This window comes from Botrytis byssoidea (assembly GCF_014898295.1).
Source record: "Botrytis byssoidea strain MUCL 94 chromosome Unknown BBYS_018, whole genome shotgun sequence".
NCBI lineage: Eukaryota > Fungi > Ascomycota > Leotiomycetes > Helotiales > Sclerotiniaceae > Botrytis > Botrytis byssoidea.
In genome coordinates this window covers 341,188-362,567 of record NW_024065859.1, presented here as the reverse complement: position 1 = coordinate 362,567, position 21,380 = coordinate 341,188, and the positions used below count along the sequence as shown (strand labels likewise).

The 21,380-nt window shown below is 42.9% G+C and overlaps 5 protein-coding genes across 5 annotated transcripts; 2 read left to right on the top strand and 3 right to left on the bottom strand.

The window, feature by feature from the left end:
* Positions 1 to 662: 662 nt before the first annotated feature.
* On the bottom strand, positions 663 to 4,740 carry EAE97_008477 (uncharacterized protein). Its single transcript, XM_038878992.1, has 5 exons — positions 3,252 to 4,740; positions 2,666 to 3,101; positions 2,253 to 2,607; positions 1,650 to 2,200; positions 663 to 1,589 (listed from the first exon to the last, which is right to left on the bottom strand). The coding sequence occupies exons 2-5, from the start codon at positions 3,047 to 3,049 to the stop codon at positions 1,287 to 1,289; spliced, it is 1,593 nt and encodes a 530-aa protein (XP_038730074.1). The 5' UTR covers positions 3,050 to 3,101; positions 3,252 to 4,740; the 3' UTR covers positions 663 to 1,286.
* Positions 4,741 to 5,794: 1,054 nt separating this feature from the next.
* On the top strand, positions 5,795 to 10,945 carry EAE97_008476 (uncharacterized protein). The gene is made up of 9 exons (XM_038878991.1): positions 5,795 to 6,015; positions 6,225 to 6,391; positions 6,511 to 6,567; positions 6,620 to 6,740; positions 6,792 to 7,257; positions 8,104 to 9,090; positions 9,151 to 9,307; positions 9,367 to 9,730; positions 10,093 to 10,945. Exons 1-9 carry the CDS (start codon positions 5,944 to 5,946, stop codon positions 10,351 to 10,353), a joined length of 2,652 nt encoding a protein of 883 aa, XP_038730073.1. The 5' UTR covers positions 5,795 to 5,943; the 3' UTR covers positions 10,354 to 10,945.
* A 3,581-nt stretch (positions 10,946 to 14,526) lies between these two features.
* EAE97_008475 (uncharacterized protein) lies at positions 14,527 to 15,684 on the top strand (the record flags this gene model as incomplete). Its single annotated transcript, XM_038878990.1, has 2 exons — positions 14,527 to 14,923; positions 14,975 to 15,684. The coding sequence occupies 2 exons, from the start codon at positions 14,527 to 14,529 to the stop codon at positions 15,682 to 15,684; spliced, it is 1,107 nt and encodes a 368-aa protein (XP_038730072.1).
* Positions 15,685 to 17,416: 1,732 nt separating this feature from the next.
* Positions 17,417 to 18,886, bottom strand: EAE97_008474 (uncharacterized protein; the record flags this gene model as incomplete). The annotated part of the gene is made up of 1 exon (XM_038878989.1): positions 17,417 to 18,886. One exon carries the CDS (start codon positions 18,884 to 18,886, stop codon positions 17,417 to 17,419), a length of 1,470 nt encoding a protein of 489 aa, XP_038730071.1.
* A 1,406-nt stretch (positions 18,887 to 20,292) lies between these two features.
* EAE97_008473 (uncharacterized protein) lies at positions 20,293 to 21,178 on the bottom strand (the record flags this gene model as incomplete). Its single annotated transcript, XM_038878988.1, has 3 exons — positions 20,293 to 20,383; positions 20,437 to 20,683; positions 20,755 to 21,178. The coding sequence occupies 3 exons, from the start codon at positions 21,176 to 21,178 to the stop codon at positions 20,293 to 20,295; spliced, it is 762 nt and encodes a 253-aa protein (XP_038730070.1).
* Positions 21,179 to 21,380: the final 202 nt, after the last annotated feature.

The following is a 21,380-nucleotide window of genomic DNA, read 5'->3' as shown; positions in this document are numbered from 1 at the left end:
GTCTTAATCCACTTAATCTACTAAATTCTCATTCTCCAAGATATATTCCGTAAAATATTGTGGATTTCAACATATTATCCAACCCGAAGTAGTAATCCCGCAGACTGCGGCTCGCGAAATAATAGATATTATTCCGTTTCTACTATTCTCGTCTGAGATATTGGGGTCCCCAAATATTGATAAGAACGGCACGCGAGACGAGAATGGGAATGCGAAACGGCTATCCTCATAACGTAATCTTACAGCAAGTCGACGTGCCTAGATCCCGATGGATGGGTCATCGGGTCTTCACAAGTGCTGTCTGAGACTTCACTTTTTGAGCCTCGATGGAGGGAGGTAAGCAGAAAAGTGAATAAGGGCGCAAGAGGCGCCAAGCAAATTTTAATTCTTCTGAAAGATATATTGTGTCATTCGTCTGATCTGACATTGAGATCTAGCGATTACGAATATCGATTATAGGGTAAACGAGGTTGGCGAAACTTGGCATGTATGTATGGTGTACGGCTGGCACGGCCGGCTAAATAAGCAGCCAGTACATCGGAGGAGACTCCAGATTCGACATTCGATGATGCTACCGCTTCAAGTTTAAGCTAGCAGGTAGGCTCAGATCTTACTGCGTATGTAGTACAAGATAGCTTCATGATCACCGTAAGATATTAGAAGAAATGATAACTTTTGATTCTCATTCGAACGAGTAGGTAAGGCAACTAATGACCGGATATTTACGTCCCCTCTCATCAATCCCTCTCAAGCAAAAGTCTCCACCCATATGAACCATTAAGGATAGAGTCAGGAAAAATCACAAAATGACTCAGTATCAATTCTTGCCCTATTTGAGCTGGTATCGCTGTATTTCCCTTCTTCCCTTCCAATCACTCTTGTATCATCCACAACCATCCAAACCCCCAGAATTCAAGCCTAATTCATTACTCAGAATCCGTGCACAAGCAAAATCGAATCAAATCAGCATTCAAAAAAGAAGCATGTACTGTGAAGTTGCCATATGTCCCAAAAGTGTCAAACGTGCCACCGCAAAACAAACATAATAGAGAACAAAATCAAACATAGAGCCGGTACCTAGATTCGCGCGCTCGTGTAATACCAAATCAAGATGATATCCAGATACAGAAAATTTTGGACTGTAAAGCATGCGTTCGCGAAAAGTTCGAAAACTCGGCATATGTACCAAGTACCAACGAGCGAAATGATAACTCCGTAGGTGCCACCAAAGCAAATAACTATCTATCTACCAGCCATTACCTTACTTGATGAAATTATGTTCTTTTCTAGGAGGATGAGTTTGATTTTGGGAGAGAATGTAATGGATCCCAGTATTCGTAGACTCTGTTCTCCTTGTTTTTACCGGTGACGGCCGGTGCGGTGAAGGTTGAGCGTCCAGTAATTGGATCGTAGGTATCGTATGATGCGGCAAGACGTTTACCGCCACCACCAGGAAGATCCACGACGAAGTTGGGTGTTACGAAACCACCAATCGAACCGCGGATATGACGTTCGAGTTGAAGAATTGTGGAGAGTGGTGTCCGGAGATCTTCCACGTATTGTACCATGTCGGCTTGATAGACATAGTACTAGGTAATGTTAGCATGTGCCCCGGCTTAGAAAAGATGAACTAGGTAAGATATACGCACGGGAATGACGTTGTTGTCAGCCACAGTCTTGATGAGGCTACTCATGGTGGCCACATCATCGTTGACACCCCTGAGTAGGACAGTTTGGTTTCTCACGGTAACATTGTTCTCGTGTAACTTTTGGAGTGCCATTTTTGAAACCCAGGTCATCTCCTTAGGATGATTGAAATGTGTATGGATAGCCATACTCTTTCCTGCCTTCTTAGCCAATGCTGAGAGTCTAATCATCTCAGCTGCCCATCCATCGCTATCGTCAAGGATCCGCGCAGGAGAAACAGCAAGACCTTTCGTGGCAAATCTAAATCGTTTGATATGTGGAATAGAAATAAGTCGTTCGCCGATTAGATGAAGATTATCAGCGGTTAAGATATAGCAGTCTCCCCCAGAAACAACGATATCTTGAAGTTGAGGGGTGTCTTCAATATAAGTGAAAATGTCTTCCCAGCGTTTTCTTTGAGGCTTAAATGTGGTCTTCTTAACGTTTTGCATATCAGGCCCGATAGACCATGAACGAGTACAGAAACGACAGTATAGAGGACATGTTGATGTTGCTAGAAAAGACTTAGTGTCATAATAAATGTTATGAAGCTGAGGAAGACTTACCTAAGAATAAAGCTTTGTCATAATATCTATGAACGAAGCCTTCCACTGGAGAGTCATCAGACTCATGCAATGAGTCCAACTCAACTTTAGGGTGATCTTCAAGCTTACTTGACTTCATAGGTATAAACTGGCGACGAATGGGATCTTCGAACGGATTTTTCCAGTCGATGATACTGAGAACATGAGGTGGCAAGCGAATCGACATAGGCGCCAACTTGATCCCTTCCTTGACGTCCTCGATGAAGTCCTCACGAGTGACAATGCCGGGAAAATCGGGGTGTCTTCGAAGGACCGGGGGCAAAACTTCCAACATGAAAACTTCCAACTGCATTATAGTAGATATGGTATGGATTGTCTGCAGAAAAGTATCAGTATTAGCAACCCCTATACAACCATAGGGCTGAGGTACTTACATGAAACTTGTATTTTAAGAACTGGGCTTCTGTGATGTTTGCCCAGCGAGGAATCTTTTGCCAGTACGCGGCCCTGTCAGTAAGAGAAACATCGTAGACTGGTAATCCAGGCACTTTTGCCGTATTTGGAGGTTCGTATGGTGCTGGGACAGGTCCATCATGGAACATAGGGAGGTCGGTTACTGCTGCTCGACCTGACGCATTTGATCGAAATTGCCTTGTTGAGATAAGAGGTACTTTAGGCTTCGAAGATAAATTTCGTGCAGCGACGTGAAAGCATTTCCGAGGTACTGCATCACTCTTCACCCCTGTTGATCTTGTGAAAATAAAGGGGCAGCTTTTGGCCGCTGGGGCAAATTTTGTCCGTGATATTCCTCCGAGCATTTTGAAATGTGAGTTCCAAGTCAGAGAAGTGCTTGTGAAAGTTTCTTGCGTTCTATACTTGATCAGTATTTGCGAGGATAGACTTAGCGGTGGTTTTTATAGAGAATAGTCAAGCCAACTGAAGGAATCTGTTGGGGGTGGTTCACACGGAGGCAAACATCCACCAAGGTTGCACTGCGTATGAAAGTTGGTGAATACTTACAAGCTCGTATTTTTCTAATTTGAGACAATATTGTTATCTCGATGTAAAAGATAATCCACGCACACAAGGGTGAATCAAAATTATGGACTGATTGCAAAGTCAGGTGACGAGGCAAAATGTTGGAAGCAAGCAATTATATTAAATGCAGGTCTCTCTCCCCAGAAGCTGTACTGCTATGCTGTACTCAAACATATAACTACCCAAGGGGGGTATTTATGCTCGGAGCCTCGAACAACCAGCTGACCCAATTGAACTGGAAGATTGGCTCTAAAGATGAGCACGTTGGACAGTGTATGAGTATGTGACGTGAGACGCCCTTGATTGGTAAAACACCCAGGAGAATAGGAAAATTTCTGGAGTTCAGGACCCACTACAGTGTTGCCTATCGAACTGTGCATGCGTTTATTCGTAAGTGCGTAGATGTGACCGATGCAAGAGATTTCGTTGGTCGTACAGTCTAGCAGATTCTTTGAGGTCAGTCGATATGAAATTCGTGCCTCGACTTTCCAATATGTGCAAAGATATCTTCCCAGCAGTTTGGGCCTCCGGCCGGGGAAGTTGTGATGCGTGCGGAGGTAAAGCCCGGCTGCAGTGAGTTATGTTGTCTGTTGAATAATTTGGACGACCTTATTGGACAAATCGATATTGGCGATTCTAGAAAAGAAGGTGTATGTTGAATGCAGTGCTGTACAACCTTTGCAAGCGCGAATCATGCCCTGGTAGCAAATGAGGAGCGTCCCGACACCTGCAACTGCATTAAAACACGCAAACAAGGGCGATCATTGACAACTTCCATCAGAACAAGATTTCCAAGAGGATATTGCTCAACTTTAATACCAACATCTGCACTAAACAATATTACCGCCTACCAAAGCCACCACACTGTTGCTTTCTCCCGCCTCGTAATAAGATGAACATGGTTATTGCAATTCTAGCCTTCGGAAATATAATTGCGTTCAATTACATGGTAGCGACCAACAGAAGGAACAAGCTTCCATCCTCAATTGGGAACAGCGGAGGAAGGATCAGCTTCAAGCCTCCAATTTTTACCGATTACTTTATGTGGATGAGGCGGCATGGCGACGAGGTACTGCACCTGTTTCGACAAGATAGCTACATGTGCTACTACATTGGGTAGTCTCTCATGTCACTAAAATGATATAATTTCAAAGGCGTCAGCACTTAAATTTTCGACGTTGAAGGGCTTCTAAACGTTTATCGGCGATATTGAAAGATCCGCCACTTTTCAACAACACACTTACGATAATTTTGGATGGGTCATGGTATTCGCATGATACTTCGCATAATGCTTGTACTTAAGCAAGCCCCGAGTAGTACAGAAAAAAAAACTTAATAGGAAGTATAAATTAAGAATATTAAAATGCGGTATATGCATGGAAAGGATTCATCTTATCTCATCATTTTTCTTGGATAATTGATGAGATACATGTGCTTTGTGGAGTAGAACCAATGAAAAATAAAATCAACATTGTACCTCGCTTCAAATGGTATAATAGGACATGCAAATCGCCCCCAATTAGGTAGTTCCGAAGTATTGACAGCTTCTTTCGTGAATAAGCTCCAGTTGAGGCTTGATGGACCATATTGTTGGAAAGCAGAAAAGCGTAAGGTAGGTAGCTTTGAATGTCTCCATGGGTGCAATCTTCATCCGATTCTGCACCTTGGCAACAGCCACGGCCCGCTTGGTCCTCGTTTTGTGGAAGCTGTACGAAGCAGTTACATGTGCGATGACAGCAGCAATAGTGCAGAAAGCAGAAAGTAGTTTTCTACCCTTGCTATCTTGCTACCTATCAGACGTTCATCAGATGACCCCCAGAAGATCCCTCCGAGGCAAGGGGATCTAAAAGTATCATGAATTCATGAATTCATGAATTCATGAAAAAGTGTGATATATCAAGAATTAGTTAATCGAAGAGAAAGTTAATAAATGTTAGTATTCGGGTCCGCCTGAGAATGTTTCAAAGTATGATGCACGAAATAATCAAGGGGAGGATTTTGATATACAGTAGTACCAAAAAAGGAGAGGTTCTTGATATTTGTAGTAGTAGTGTGATGAATGTATATGTATATGTGGGTAAGTAGGTATGGAGGAAGAGTCTGAAAAGAGATGAAGTACCGGTACGAGTAGTATACTCCTTGTTCTGTGGGTACTCTGATACTTGGGTTGAGGGATACTTTTTGCTACTTGAGTACGTTGGTACTTGGGTACTCGAGTACTTGGGGTAGGTCACCACTCTTTGGAGCAGACAGATGAGAGTTCGAATCCACTGCCCTAGACCCTATCCCATTCAGTCAGTCAGTATATGTAAAAGAAGTTGGATGGTTGATTGGACGGTTGATATCAACGTCAGCAATTTGACATTTCCTCTTACCAAAGCTCCATTACTCCATTATTATTCACCCACGCTCCCACGATGCCACGGTTTCTCCCGACACCGAAATAACACGGATGGTGGGTTGGTGGGCGTAATTGAGAAATACCACGTGATTTTTCGCGCTAGTTCAGTTTTCCTGATTGTTTGAGAGTACTCCGTACAATCTCCAATTTCCTCCAGCAAGGTCTTGATACCACCCACTCTACCTCCACCATTTTAAATCTCCTCTCCATCAGTTGCACATTTGTAGCAATTGATTCTCCTTAATACCCTTCGAAATATAGACGTCGGTCAAGATGTTCAGAAACGCTCTTAAGCAGTCCAGCAGGACGGTGGGCGCAATTTCTGCTTCCGGCAGAATTGCCACGGTACGTCAACAAAACAAAATTTCTCACGTCACTATGTCACTATTATACCTCGCCGCTATCGATATCTTTCTATTCAGATATTGTTTATAGTGTCAATTGACGTTGCGATGCCATGGTGTTGAGGCTTTCGAGCTTCAAGGAAGCTTTAGCAGCTTTGTTGACGAGGATTTTTCGGACTTCGGCTAACGTAAACGTTTTTTCCACCACAGCGAACTGCTGTTCCAGCAACTTTCAACGCAGCATCAAGATCAGTTCGAAGCTACGCATCAGATGCTAAGGCATCCCCCACCGAAGTCTCTTCTATTCTTGAGCAAAGAATTAGAGGTGTTCAAGAGGAGTCCGGTCTCGCCGAGACTGGACGTGTTTTGTCCGTTGGGTAGGTTCCCCCAACAAGATTCTTATACTCGGGTCCAAAATGCTGCAGTCATATTACGTCGATGTGGATATTCGGAATTATGGATTATTTGGGCGCAGTGCTGATTTGTGTTATGACAGTGATGGTATCGCTCGTGTACATGGTATGAGCAATGTCCAAGCAGAGGAACTTGTCGAGTAAGTTTATGAAATTCGACTATCATTATCTGGGGTACTGATGGAGAAAAAGGTTCGCATCCGGTGTCAAGGGCATGTGCATGAACTTGGAAGCTGGCCAAGTCGGTGTTGTGCTTTTCGGTTCTGATCGTTTGGTCAAGGAGGGCGAGACCGTCAAGCGTACTGGAGAGATTGTTAGTTGACCATCTTGAAATTGTGTTTCGAAATACTAACATGAGGTACAGGTCGATGTTCCCGTCGGAATGGAGATGCTCGGCCGTGTCATTGATGCTCTCGGAAACCCAATCGATGGCAAGGGACCTATCAAGACTACCGAGAGGCGCCGTGCGCAACTCAAGGCTCCTGGTATTCTCCCACGTCAATCCGTCAACCAGCCAGTCCAAACCGGTCTTAAGTCCGTCGACGCAATGGTACCCATTGGACGTGGTCAACGTGAGTTGATCATTGGTGACCGTCAAACCGGAAAGACTGCTGTTGCTCTCGATGCCATGCTTAACCAAAAGCGTTGGAACGATGGAAACGATGAGACCAAGAAGCTCTACTGTGTCTATGTCGCCGTTGGACAAAAGAGATCCACTGTTGCCCAATTGGTCAAGACCCTCGAGGAGAACGACGCCATGAAGTATTGTATTGTTGTTGCAGCTACTGCTTCTGAAGCTGCTCCTCTTCAATATATTGCTCCTTTCACTGGTACGTACATAATACTTTTTCTTCCAACACACCATTTCTTTACTACCTATGACTACCTATGTTATTATCATTCGCACATCTTCTCCGTAATGCAAATCCTGCCTTTTTGTTCGCACATACATTGCCTCGATGCACCCCTTGTTTTCTTGTTCGCACATACATTTCCTTACTGCACATACAAAAATTCAACACACCATGTTTTTCACTACATATTTTTTTGTTTACTTCACACCTTTTTTCTTCTTTTTTTTTTCACATGACACACCTTTTTTCTTTCACTTCACCTTCATTTTTTCACTTCACACACCTTTTTTTTCTCACTACACATAATTTTTCTTTTGGTGCATCGATTTCTTCACCTTTAAACAGCAATCTTGAGGGGTATTGATGAATAAGCATCGCATCGCCGATGACACTCATGATATTGTCCATCAAGGTGCTTTAAGTTCCTTCTGTTGCATATCTGCCTCCAGGCAGCAAGTGTACTCGGGAGACTTGAAAATCTGAAAATCGTTCGCGATCGTTCATAATGGCGATAAGTTGTATCCCAATGTTGCCGTTCGTGCCGTTTTTTCCCTTTTGCTCATTCTACTTTTCATGAGTATGAAATGAGTGCGATTCATCGACTATGTCGATGAATCCAATAAATAGTAGATATCCCCCCTGTTTTCTGTTTTCCTTTTCCTTTTTTTTCTTTAGCATTCACGATGTCTGCCACCGGTGACCCCGTCACCAGAGAACACCATGCAGAAACCCTGCTGGATTCCCTCATCCAAAAATTCCTTCTCATACGTGCGCCCTCGTGGTACATTAATCCAATTTTTACTGTAATTTTGAAAAATACAGAAACATATCGTACTATAAAAAGTACAATGAAGTTGGAGTTCGCTCCTAACCTTTTCGAAACCCTCTCCGACCCTTCCCCCCCCTCTCTTTCTTTTTTTAAGTCTTTACCAATCGTCCGTGGTCCTTTCTGGGCTGTTTATGTCGTTTTGATGGAGAAAGCGGGGTCCGCCCCAAAGTTATATGTGGGGAGTGGAACCTCCGTTGCCGGAGGGTATAAGTCTCGTTGCGAGACATATCTGAGTGGTAAAACTGCTCGAATGCCAATTGGTGTTCGCCGTGCTTTGAAGCATGGCTATGCTATAGCCAAGTTTGGCTGCCTTTGTTGGTGTTCGGTCCCTCCTTCCTCCCTCGTCCCACGGACCCGCTTACGAATCATTGCCCTAGAGGGTATATTTACTTGTTTGTTCTTCGCCTCTCGGCATTACGCCATGGACTGGAACTGGATCGGCTTTATGCCGTGGGCTCGCTCCGAGCTCCTTTGGGTGTCTTTAGGCACTCACTTACCCTTCTCCGAGATGGTCCGGGGAGAAATGGAGCTTAGCTCCGAAGAGCTAGATGCTCTTGAAGAACGTCGGATCGCGCGGCGAAACTTACGCCAGCTTAGCTGGTATTATAAGCAAGTTGAGACTGTTCCGGGCTATCATGCTCACCGAGCCAATATCAAGGCAAAGTGGTATGAAAAGAATCGTCTCAAAGGTCAGGCTCAACTTGCTGCATCTCGTGAGAAAGCCAAGCGTGAAAAACGCTATCGTTGCAATCCTTGCGACCAAAACTTCCCCTCTCCCTCTGGTCTTGCCCGTCATCGACGTGGTCGTTTACACCTGGATAAGGTGAATGGTGTCGAGCGAATCATCACCCCCAAGATTCATACTCAGAATGCACGATTCCAGCGTTACATCGATGACAAGCGTTTCTATTGCGTAGTTCATGATCATGCATTTGGTTCCAAGCAGAGACTCCAGAAACATCTAAACTCCAACCTCCACCGTTGATTTTCTTCTCTTTACTCTGGCTCCATCGCTCTTACAATCATTAACATTCGAAAAGGTACATCCATTGGCGAATACTTCAGAGACAACGGAAAGCATGCTATGATCGTTTTCGATGATCTCTCCAAGCAGGCTGTTGCTTATCGACAAATGTCTTTGCTCTTGCGCAGACCTCCGGGACGCGAAGCTTTTCCCGGCGACGTGTTCTATTTACAGTTTGTCTTCCTGTTGCCCCTCATGAGATGCAGAAAAAAAAACTAACATTTTCCAATAGTTCCCGACTTCTCGAGCGTGCCGCTAAGATGAACGACAAACTTGGTGGTGGATCCTTGACTGCTCTTCCCATCATTGAAACTCAAGGTGGTGATGTATCAGCTTATATTCCAACTAACGTCATCTCTATTACCGATGGACAAATTTTCTTGGAGGCCGAACTTTTCTATAAGGGTATTCGTCCAGCTATCAACGTCGGTCTTTCTGTCTCCCGTGTCGGATCTGCTGCCCAACTTAAGGCAATGAAGCAAGTCGCTGGTTCCTTGAAGCTTTTCTTGGCTCAATACCGTGAAGTTGCTGCTTTCGCACAATTCGGTTCCGATTTGGATGCTGCTACCAAGCAAACTCTTAACCGTGGTGAAAGAGTAAGTTTTTCATTCGCATTTACATTCCCAACTACATTCCCATACTCGCCATTGTTTGACTTATTGTCGTACATTGGTCTACTCATAATTGTTCGACTCGTCGTCGTACATTGATGTGCTCATGATTGTTCGACTTATTTTCGAACATTGATTCGCTTACCATTGTTTGACTTGTTTTCGAACATTGATTGCTTATCATTGTTTGGCTTATTTTCGAATATTTGTTACTTATCATTGTTTGGCTTGCTTTCGAACATTCAATTCCTTGTTCTTGTTCGGCTCATGGTCGTACATTGGTCCTTCGTTTTTTATTCATGAACAAATTCATACAAATTACATAAGCTAACAACAATTTTTTACAGTTGACTGAGCTCCTCAAGCAAAAGCAATACTCTCCTATGGCTGTTAACGAAATGGTTCCTCTCATCTACGCCGGTGTCAACGGTCATCTTGACTCCGTCCCAGTCAACAAGATTCTCCAATGGGAGGCTGACTTCATCTCACATCTCAAGACCAACGAGTCAGACTTGTTGGCAACAATTGATAAGGAGGGTGCTCTCAGCAAGGACCTTGAGGCCAAGTTGAAGGACGTTGTCACCTCTTTCACCAAGAGCTTCGTCTAAATCAATAGCTAAAATAAAATCATGGTCATTTCCTCGTTATTCTTTTGTCCCTTAGCATGTGGGCCTGGGAGAGCTGTATTTTGAACGTTGTGATGAGGAAAGGAAAAAATTTAGTTATGGTGGTATGGAAGGCAGGATGAGTGATGAATGATCGGCGGAAGATTTGATAGATCAAAATCAAAGCTGTAAAATAGACCGTCAATTTTTTCCGCGTGTTGTATGATTACATGATTCACTGTGTCAATTTGCTGTTTGCAAAAGTATGTCACTAATGGTGACTCGCGACTAGGAGAAGCAGAATCCTAGCATCGAGTTTTCAATTATTCGCTACGTTTCGATACATTTATCGTTCTAGTGCAATTCACCGTTCCAATTGATTTCAAATTCGATCTGACAGTCAGATTCATGCTTGCAATGTCCAAATGCGAACCCGATAATCAGATATCCTTCAGAATTTTGTGTTTTCGAAATTTCCCAATTTGCGAGTGCAGAAACCTGCCGTATTCGGCAAGCTTCTCCGAATTGTGATAAAATATATTCCACGGCTTCATGTTCAGACCCTGCATAAATTGAAGCCATTGATGTCATGTCAGCTTATGTTACGGCTTGGAAAGGGGAGCCTGGTATCTAGGTATATAGGGTTGGTAGGGGACATATGCGGATATAAAGATGCGGGTAAGGTGAGCGGGTATGGCCCGAGTACAATGCTACATGAGAGCTAATAGGTGCCTAGAATCGCCCGCGCCGGGCCGAGACGTCAACTGAACGGAATCGGAAAGGGAAATGGAAATAGATAAAAGGTAGGCCGAGGTAGGTTAGGATAGAGTAGGGGACAGCGATTGCGAATTATGAATCGGGGGTTGTGGATCAAATTTGAAAGCGGAAGGGTGAGAAAATAGTTGAGACATAATCCGGGTAGGGAGGAGTAGGCAACGTGGGTTAAGGGTAGACTTGGAGTCTGTGAGAACCTGGAAGAGCCTTAATTTAGAGTGTGAGTCGAGATTGGGGTCTAATTCTAGGAAGATACTCCTCAGCATGAAAGATGAAGATGGCGCGCGATGGACGGACAAAGCATACCGCACATTGAAATCGAAAATACTCACTGTCTAGGCCTCGTAGTATTCTTCAATGCTTAAATCTAGGTCTATGATTAAAAATACTTGTAGCCTTGAACGCGTTCTAATTTTCGAATTTTTATCCAATCTTGAAATGGAACTTCAGACTTAGACATCGGGAAACATCACAATCGAGGTACCTCGCCGTACTCTTTGATGGTCGGATTCAATTTGAAATTATATACCCTTTCAGGGTTAAACATGTTTAGGAATTCATCTTAGTGTATTATTCATCCCATCCATCTATCGCGTGGAGAGAGAGGAGGGGGATAGGAGGGGCGATCAAGGTGGATATGGATATAGATGTGGATCCGGGACCTGCGTTGTGCAATGCATGAAGGGACCTCGTGGCGTTGGTAATAGCTTCTAATTCCAACGGTTGGGGATTATATATATCTCAGAGGCTGATAATTGAAATGGTTTATTGAGTTGGCGTGGAAGATGTCAATAGTACATGCAGTATGCAGCAGGGAATGCATTGCATCTCGAAGTCTTTGACCCACCTTGTTTTCAATAGGGCTTTTTCTTGATGTTGGTTTTGACTTTTGTTCGACTCATGTACAAAACGTGGAATACGCGGCCCAGAGCGAGGTTCTGAAACTCATGCAGCGTGGCGGTGGATCCTTGGAATGAAATGAGATTGAGGATGCAAAGGGTCTTGCTGTGATACACGGGAAGTTTCTTTGCGAACTCCTCAAAGTTGCAAGGAATAACACGCAGAATATAGATGTATCTCATGCCAAGAACTCATTGAGTTCTGTTACGAACGTCGATGCAGTATTGTCCTGGGTCTAGTACAGCAGCAATGAACGAAGGACCCGATGTACATGCGAGTGTATCTTACCACATGCTGAAGTCAGCATGCAAAGCTGAGCTTATCCTGAGGTGGGAAGATTACGAATCGCCGGGTCGACCTGGGTGCAGATTGAGTGACTTGATGTGGTTGAAATGCATGTGCATGCATGTATGTGATTTTGGTGCAAATTTCTACCGTTACATTTGCTTATTCTGTCTTCTCAACTCCCCCCCCCCCTCAATATTCCTCATAATACTTGCGGGCTAGAGAAGGTTTGCTTCTCCTTTCTTACCTTCTTCTATTGTTTATGTCGAACGTCTTGCTATCTATATTCAATATGGGTACCGTTATGAGACGAGAAACCAGCTCTGAAGTCACATTTCCAATAGCTGCCTCTAGGGCTACGGTCGCTCTTAGTGAGTTGTTTCAGCAACCATGGACTTACTGGAATTTTAAGAAATTCAGAGCATTCGTTTTTTCTGTTACTTCAAGGACCAATTACATTTTGGCAACAAGCGAAAAGATCATGTTCACGAATATAAAGTGTTGATACATGATATGGACTGAGATAAGTTTGCTTCACGTATCGATTCACAACTTCCTCATTGATCTGTTCACCTTTAATTTTGCTTAAGGTAACATGAGTCATTCATTGAGGTAATCCCCTTGCATGTGGCATTAAAGAGACAAGAAAATTGAAGTCCTAGTCAAGGTAGATAATCAATTGATGCCTAGTCATTATATCTACTCGTCTCTCTGTTCTATCAGTAAAATTCATGAAGACTTTCTCTGTTCATCTATGTATCTTATCACGCCGCACCGGGTTATTTTTTCCCCCGCATTTTTTCATATATCACTCGATTACTGGCCAAGCTAGGTAGATGACTTGCTGTCAATTAGACGGCTCCTCACATTTTTCTGTTCGAGGTGTGTGCAGCTGTAGCAACTTATATTTCTCGAATGGCCATTGGTCATGTACCGAAGGATTTTGCCTAATCCAATACTAGCCCAACTTGCGACCCTAATTGTTTCCAAAGAATCTGCACCTCTGTATATTTCATTATATTTTCTCGTCTGTGGTTTAGTTTCGAACCAACTTATTTGTTACATTGAATTCACGGGAATGATGAATCAAAAGATGTCTTGAAAGCCCTTACAATAATTCATTTGAAATTCTGGTTTTTCGACTCCAGTCACCCAAAAAAATTCCCCGTTGTAGGAATATGATAATCGGTCACTGCGAGGTGTATCCGGTTGGGTTAGTTTGCAAACGCGCGGCTGCAATGCCTACTTCAAAGGACCTCACAGCCGCACCTTGTCGTGATCATGAAAATCCACATTTCTATAGATATGAGATATTCGAAACCAATGTTTTTATCATATGCTATATAAATGAGGTTTTTTTTTAATGGGGAATAATATGTTTTGTCTGCAGCCTCCGAGATACTGAAACGATCGATGCAGTAGGGTGTGGATCGTCCTATTGCTCTCATGCAGGCAGCTAGTATGGAGAATCTGCTTCGTAGAATGCAGAATGCTTCTCAGAAACTATGATGCAGGTTACGACAATGATAAGTCTTCATATATTAGTATCGAATGCGAAGATTGTAATCTTCCATCATACGTCGTCCCGTGGAAGGAAAAACAAATTATTGGTTCGTTTCTCAATTTGGGCGCCTAAATAGGGCTGTGATTCCTTCTTATCGGAATCCGGCCTTATAGACATCATACGAAGAAGAAATAGATGACCAACGTCGGAAAGGCAGATGGACCTTATGGCTTAGGCGTATGGTATAAGGGTTATCAGACCTCAAATCTCCACCAAATTCGTGTCCTCATCAAGGTTTGAACTTGTAGGATCACTGTTCCATATTCTAGACCTCCAACTAACATAAGAACGTCTACATATTACAAGCCAACATTCTTTGCATCTGCCTTGCTTTTGTTTGCATAAGTTTGTTCTGACTTACTCGTGCCACTCATTTCTAAGCCTCCATTTTCTGTCTTTATTTAGCATTGTTATTATATCTTACCACCAACATTTCATTTGTTTGTCTTTATCGTATCATCCAAGCCTTGAAAGGCTTTAGATAACCTGTCTGACTAGTATACTCAAGCTCTTGCTTTTAACAAACCTTGGTATCTTCCCACGCTCCTTCTCCTCTTTTCCTTTTGTCATCCTTATACGTCAAAAATTTAAGTAACAGATCGCAAATATACCTCTTGGCTTATATTATAGTCAGCCTCAATAAAGTCACAAGAATGGCTCGAGCTACATATATACTCGGACTTGGGTCGATTATCCTTGGTCAATTGACACCTTCTTTAGCACAAGTGGTAACTGATGTAGTATCAATCACGGATACATCAACCATAATTTCTTGCGCAGATACTGTTACAAATTGTCCAGGAAAAACGACCGCTTCCGGTTATGCGGCTAGTGTGGTATCTACTGCAAGCGTGGCATCGGAAGTCACATCTAAAGCATCAAGCTGGGTAGCACCTTCAGCTCCGGCAGCATATACAGCTCCAGCAGCTGGACCCTCGACTGTAACCGTTACAGAGACTGCAACTGGAGATTGTGGTGCCTCTGTTGTCTCTGAAGTAGCTAGCTCAATTTCATCAAATTCTATGTGGTGGCCTCCAGCATCAGAAACAGGTAACTTTGCCCACATCCTCTCTTTCAAACTTAGCCACTAAACTTATTCAGCTGCCTCTGGTGTAGCTTCATCTGCTCATGCATATACATCCGTAGCTTCCAGCTGGACTAGTGCCTCAGCATGGGGAACGGGAGCCAAAACCTCCTCTAAATACACATGGGGAACCGCTGTAACGTCGGCCCCCATTGTTCCAACATATGCCTCCGACATTACCTCCCACACTACCATCCAAATTACCTCTGATAAATCAGTCACTCTCACAACTTACTCCACCTCAACCGTCCAAACCAAGACCAGCGGCTCCACAGTATGGACCACTACGACCGGATGGCTCACCGTTGTGACATGCGATGCCTCCACTGGGAGCGCGTATGCCACTGGTTACGGATCCGGTTATTCAGCAGGCACAGGCTACTATGGAACCGGAACTCTAGTCGGCCCTTACAATAACTCGACCAAAATAGGAACAGGAACTGCAGCTTTAGAAACTTCAGCCTTAGAAACTTCAGCCATGACCACTGCAGGTGCTTATGATACCTCCGTCTTGTCTTTCAGCACTGCGACCCCTGCTTCGGGAAGCACATCCAAATCGACACTCTATATCAATCCACCTTCCAGCACTGGAATATCAAGTGAAGCTACGGGAATCAATGGGACAACAGGGGCGCAACAAACTACCATTTCGGCGGACTCTGATAAAGTGAGGATTTCATTTGTGGTATTGGGAGTGGTGTGTTTAACGAACTTGTTCTTGTTTTAACCTGAGGAGTTTAGTTTTTGAGAACTTCTTTCGGGTTCTAGTGGAATGCATGGATTGCTTTTATTTTATTTTCAAGCTTTCTATGCTTGAGATGGTGTCGAGTGGAGTGAGATGTGATTGTTGCATTTGTACTACTATAAGGGAGAAATGGATAGGACGAAATAGTCTTAATCAGGTCTTGTCTTGATATATTTCCTACATATTTCAAGGGGTATTCTTTTAGTGAATGCGGGATTGAGGATCGATACCAGGGTTTGTCGGTGTTGGGTTGGGTGTTGAGATATAAGATGTCTATATTTGATAGTACTTGGTTCATCCATAGATGAATAGCTGATTAATGGAGCTGGTTTATCCAGATATGATTTGCGATTCTTTTCGGTGGAATGGAGGAGTGATTCGAATGAACAAGCTAAAAAAAGAATGATTTGAATTCGAGACTTAATGAGCCCAAGCTCCAGGTGTTCAACATTATTCTCCTCCAATGATAATTTTGAATAGCATGGAGATGACGTGATAAAACAACGAGATACGGCGAATAGGAATCATGGGCGATTCTGAAAATATACCTGAATGGACCGCTCATCATACACTATCTCTCATGCCATCCTACCTAACAGACAACGATAATCCGCTGGGCTTCCTATTTCCAACATTGCGAAATCCAACCTCGAAGCCTACCTCACAACATTACATCACAGACTTTCTCCATATTAGTTTGAAGCAAATCGTCCTTGTCTCTTATCCAGACATGCAACAAACCCAGCTGGTACAAACCCCCTAAACGCTAAAGTATACTAAATAAGTAAGCGAGCTTAGGAAGCGTTAGCTCGTGGTTTCTAGATATCTGTCTTGAAGCTAATTCTTCTTATCACTTATCCAGATATGCAACATATCATTGAAATGATTTCCGGAATTATCTCAAGAATATCATGGAAGTGAGACTTCCGGATCGTCTGCCCAGGTTTGAAGATTGTAAACCACCTTTATATCCAGCCTGAATTTAAAATCTTGAGTGACAACCCCGATTCGAGATTCTTGAACTAATTGATGCATGTGTAATCGACTAAACGTACTGGTGTCATTGAAATCTTTCATAGAGTTTTAGCACTGGGGAAGCAAGCTATATCTATAATATCTTACCAGAAGAAAAGGCAGATGAGAAAAGAGCATGTATCACGATCTTCACAAAAATGAGAACTTAGTGGGTAATAATGAGTGTAACCTGCGTTCAGATATCGATGAAAGAACAGGAAGGATTCTTTGGGGACTGGCTCTAGATCCAGAATGAGCAAACTTGTTGGCGTTAGTTTATGTAACCTTTTGGGAGAGGGGACGAAGGCTATTTCGCATTGGAAGAAGAGTGTTTTGGAGACGTATAAGACTGATGCACGCCTGAAGAGCTTGGTTAGTCGTTTTACATAGATGGGTCCTGAACAGTGTTTCCAATCGCCAATCGTCCGGATTGCAACCTGACAATTAAAAGCTCCTAGTGTCTGTACACAATTCAACATTCAAAATAGATTCAATCTCAATTGTAGGACTCTCAGTAAAAGGCCGTTCAAAAATGACGTTCAATACCATCAGCTTTCGAGTTTGGATAACAAATTATATTACTACCAGACGCTCCGGATCCAATATGTGCGGTTTATATACAATCTGTCCCAGCGTACCTGCTCGTCCCCGATCGAGAATACACAAAATCCAAGAAATCTAAAGCACCAGTTATGTATAATTAATGTACGCCACCAAAACCAAACCACTTCTCTTCGAATCCTTTCAATTCGTCGTATGAATCCCAATCTTCAACGACAACCAAATCTTCAGCATATCCATCGAAAGTAGACATACTCGTTACCAATCTAGGGTTGACAGCTACATCTAATTTTATACCCTCCCCGATCTTTTCATTTGGCGAATCAATATTACCATATGTGGTACCTTCCTTGAAAGAATCATCGCGGATTCTATGAACCTGCGCCCAAAGTGGCTTCTGGAAATGAGAATGCTTAATCAGATTCGCATGTACGAACATCCACTTTCCATACGGATCTGCTTGAAGCATCGTATGTCCTCCCGATTGAGGATTTCCGGGTATCTTTGCAGCTCCAACAGCATTCACTCTTCCTGGGCCGGTCCATGGCTTTCCAAGAAGAAGTGCAGCAGCCCGAAACGAATCCCGATCACCTCCCATAAATCCATAGAATTCTTCATGATGAAGTGCAAAATACTCAATCAACCATAGGATATCCTGATGACGAGTTCGAGATATCATGACCTGCCCAGATTCTCCTTCGTATTCATTTCGACATTGCTGACCCAACAACCGCCACATTGGATTGGTGGGATGAGATTTTGAATAATCAGGCCATAATAAAAGTCCTGTATCTCTCCATTCTCTTCCTTCAAACAGATATTCGGGATTCCGTAGAGGATAAGAATCTGTATCTAGATACAAGATATCGTCAAATGAAGACTGCTGAATAGCGGCTCCCTTTATTTGAAAATCTTTCCACCCCGACCCTTTGGATACGTCTCCTACTACACGCATTGTAACATTAATGCCGCTAGTACCGGAATCAGAATTTTGCAACTCTTTTAGATCGGAGAGAATACTACTAAGAGCAGGCGCAGATAATTCGGAGTCGAAATGAAATATTTCGACTGGTAATGTGCAGTTGTAAGACTTCAGAAGTCTAAGAGAAGTTCGCGCACGAATCAGGGCGTGTCGATCTCCCGCGGCCATTACAATTCCTCTTTTGATCTTCTTCTCCATTCCCGGCACGTCGGCGCTAGAAGGTGATGACGAGCTCGCTTTGCTAATCGCCTCAATTTGTTTGCGACGTAAATTCGTTGTGATACCTTTGCGCCACGCATAAATCTGAGATGAAGGTATGTCTGCCCATGTTTTCACATTTCCGTCAACAGCACCTCGGTCAAAGTTCGTCCCATTAACCGGGCAGGTTTGGGAATTTATTGAGACAGCCTCATTGTAAGATAGAACCGGGCGAGATAAAAACTCCTCCAAGATTCCATTCAGCCTTAAGATCTCTTCTGAATCTGGTGGTGTCTCGTAATGAAAATAATTGTAAGCTTTCTGCGGAATATAACTCGATAAATCGTCAGAGTTTAAATGTGAAAGACTAGCGATCAAAGCTATGAAAACGATGGCGCCAAAAGTAGCGAGTGCACGAGTTCGCCTCATTCTTTGATAACTTTACCAAAAATGAGAGAATCTGAAATAAAACTCGGAACGATCGGATTAATGAATTGTAATGTAATGGGGATTCTCCTTCGAGTGCAACAAGCTCATTGCAAGCAATTGCAAGTAATATACAAAGATCTAGGGCAGAGACATGTGTAATGTATGTTGGCGGCGCAGTGTCTCGGATGATCTTAAAAGGCAAATAGATATCTTGACACAACAGCCATCCAAAAGAGTGACCCGCTGGATTAAATATGTTTAGAACGGTTGAAGTTCTAATTAAAGGTAGACTGGCGGCTAAAAGAGCTATTCCAGTGTCCAAGACTTCATTTTGAGGACTCTTGAATGATCCTGGTGAAATATTAATCCGTAAAATGATTACGAGGGCGTGTCTTTGATGAATGCCGGGTCTGTGCACAGTGATATTTCCTTATCAAAATAAGCACAAACTCATTTATTTTGAAATTCAATAGCAATTAAAATAAGAATAATATTTGAAAAATCTTTTCAAATTCGAATAATTTTTTATATCAAGATTTATATATAAATTTGATAAAATAAGCTTATTAATATTTATAAAGTTATATTCATTTTAAAAATCATATAGTAAATATTAGTGAGTTAGGTTATTTTGCCCGGCAATCATCAAAGACACGCCCTTGTACGCAGCTTTCGTTTTTTCATCATCTCCAATTATTGGGATATTCATGCATTAGAATATTGACAAAAAGCGGAACCTTGGTACCATGTCGGCCATTCTCAGAGATATCTTACCTTGGATCAGGATTAAGCGCGAAGGTAATCCGAAGTTAATCCGAAGTTTCCTCGCACGACATGTGCACATGAGGTTAGCTCCAATGTGAAACGGCTATACGCGCTTTCATACCATGGATAGATGAGCCTTGCCCAAGGACAATCTTCTCGACATCGTCTACCTTCGTTATATATCGAATCGAAATACGAGAGATCATCCGAGATACATGACAAATGAAGAGGCATTTGTTGAGGAGAAGAGAGCCGGAAGATTTCTGTCTCTCCTAGAGCCAAGACTTCAGCCCGTATTAACTAACTAATGTGCTCTCGCGAAACTCTGCGACGTCTGATATTTAACGATAATCATTACTCACAAAGACATTGCCATCGCGACCTTTTTACTTGCGAATCGATACATTATCTGCGGAGCAAAATTCATAGGGGTTGAGGGACGTGGTGGCATCAAGCAAGACACAATCAATCTAAATGTAAAGATTCACACTATGAGAAGCTTGACTATGTCTATGTTAATCACTCCATGTAGAAAACCTTTCCTTTGGATTTCAGATCAGCGAATGTATCTCGAATAAAAGTGCATCGAGTCCCAGTTTGGGGTAAGGGAATGTTCTTACTTAATATTGGCCACAGAGTGACTACCCCAAGGGAACAAAAGGCTCAGTCCCCCATGGTAGCCATGTTTTTCCAACCTCGAATTCTCCCTTAATGGGTCGCCACATGAAGTATCTGTCGACATCAGTCATTGCCCATACACAATCAAGATTCTGAGTAGTGCTCACTGAGGCTTAGGAGACAGTGTTTCTTCCAGATCTTTCCAAGTCGTACTTAAATTTTCAATACTGGTGTCAACCACCACCTTGTAGTATGTCATGAATCCATACTTTTCGTATAGTAATCTTCCCGTCTCGGTCGCCTCTACATATGCATCGACGCCCAATACATCAGCTTTTTCGATACCCCAATCCATCACCAACTTCATAGCACCCTTTCTTCGAAATTCTGGAATGGTGAACGCGATGTTCAAGACTGCAATATTGCGACTTTAGCATGGATCCTGTGTTCCCGGCGAGTACAATATCAGATACGCTTATACTTACGCAAGTATGGTCGATTACAATGTAGGTAATACTTATGGGCCTCAATCTGTCGAATGAAATTGTTGGCATATTCTCGGCCGATTCCCTCGGGCCACCAAAGAGCAACGACTGGATTTGTATCGTTGACAGTGTCTAAATTTCCTTCGAAATAAATCCAATTTGCAGCTCCGACCAGCTTTCCATGCGTAGGCTCAATAATCTTCATCCAACAACTATTAGGAGATCTCTGTGCATGGTGTCTTAAAGCAGATTCTGTGGCTATCTGGATAGATCGCTCTCGTTCCTGGGGAGAGTCATCTTTGAGATAATAGACTATTCGAAGATAGGAATTGAAAGGGTTCTCAAATGCTTCCCAACAAGCTGTCATCATTTCTTTGAAGTCATCTTCGCTTCCGAACTCGAGACGCTGGAGATTCGATTTCATTGTAAATATGGATTGTGGTGAAGGTGAGGTTGCAGGTCGGTATCATTTAGTGAACGATAGAAGACATATGAAATATTATTTTGGCAAATCCCGAATTCAATCATTAACGTCACTATGCCGTGGCTATGCATTGACAGTGCCCAATGTCTTATTTTGCAATCTTAAAATTGGTCACCTTTACTTTTCCTTCGACCTAGAACGT

Coding starts and splice junctions, on each gene's coding strand:
- EAE97_008476 (XM_038878991.1), top strand. CDS start 5,944: ATGTTCAGAAACGCTCTTAAGCAGTCCAGCAGGACGGTGGGCGCAATT. Junction 6,568..6,619: donor CAAGCAGAGGAACTTGTCGA/GTAAGTTTATGA, acceptor ATGGAGAAAAAG/GTTCGCATCCGGTGTCAAGG. Junction 9,091..9,150: donor TCTAAACTCCAACCTCCACC/GTTGATTTTCTT, acceptor ACATTCGAAAAG/GTACATCCATTGGCGAATAC.
- EAE97_008477 (XM_038878992.1), bottom strand. CDS start 3,049: ATGCTCGGAGGAATATCACGGACAAAATTTGCCCCAGCGGCCAAAAGC. Junction 2,201..2,252: donor TGACAAAGCTTTATTCTTAG/GTAAGTCTTCCT, acceptor AGTCTTTTCTAG/CAACATCAACATGTCCTCTA. Junction 1,590..1,649: donor CTGACAACAACGTCATTCCC/GTGCGTATATCT, acceptor AACATTACCTAG/TACTATGTCTATCAAGCCGA.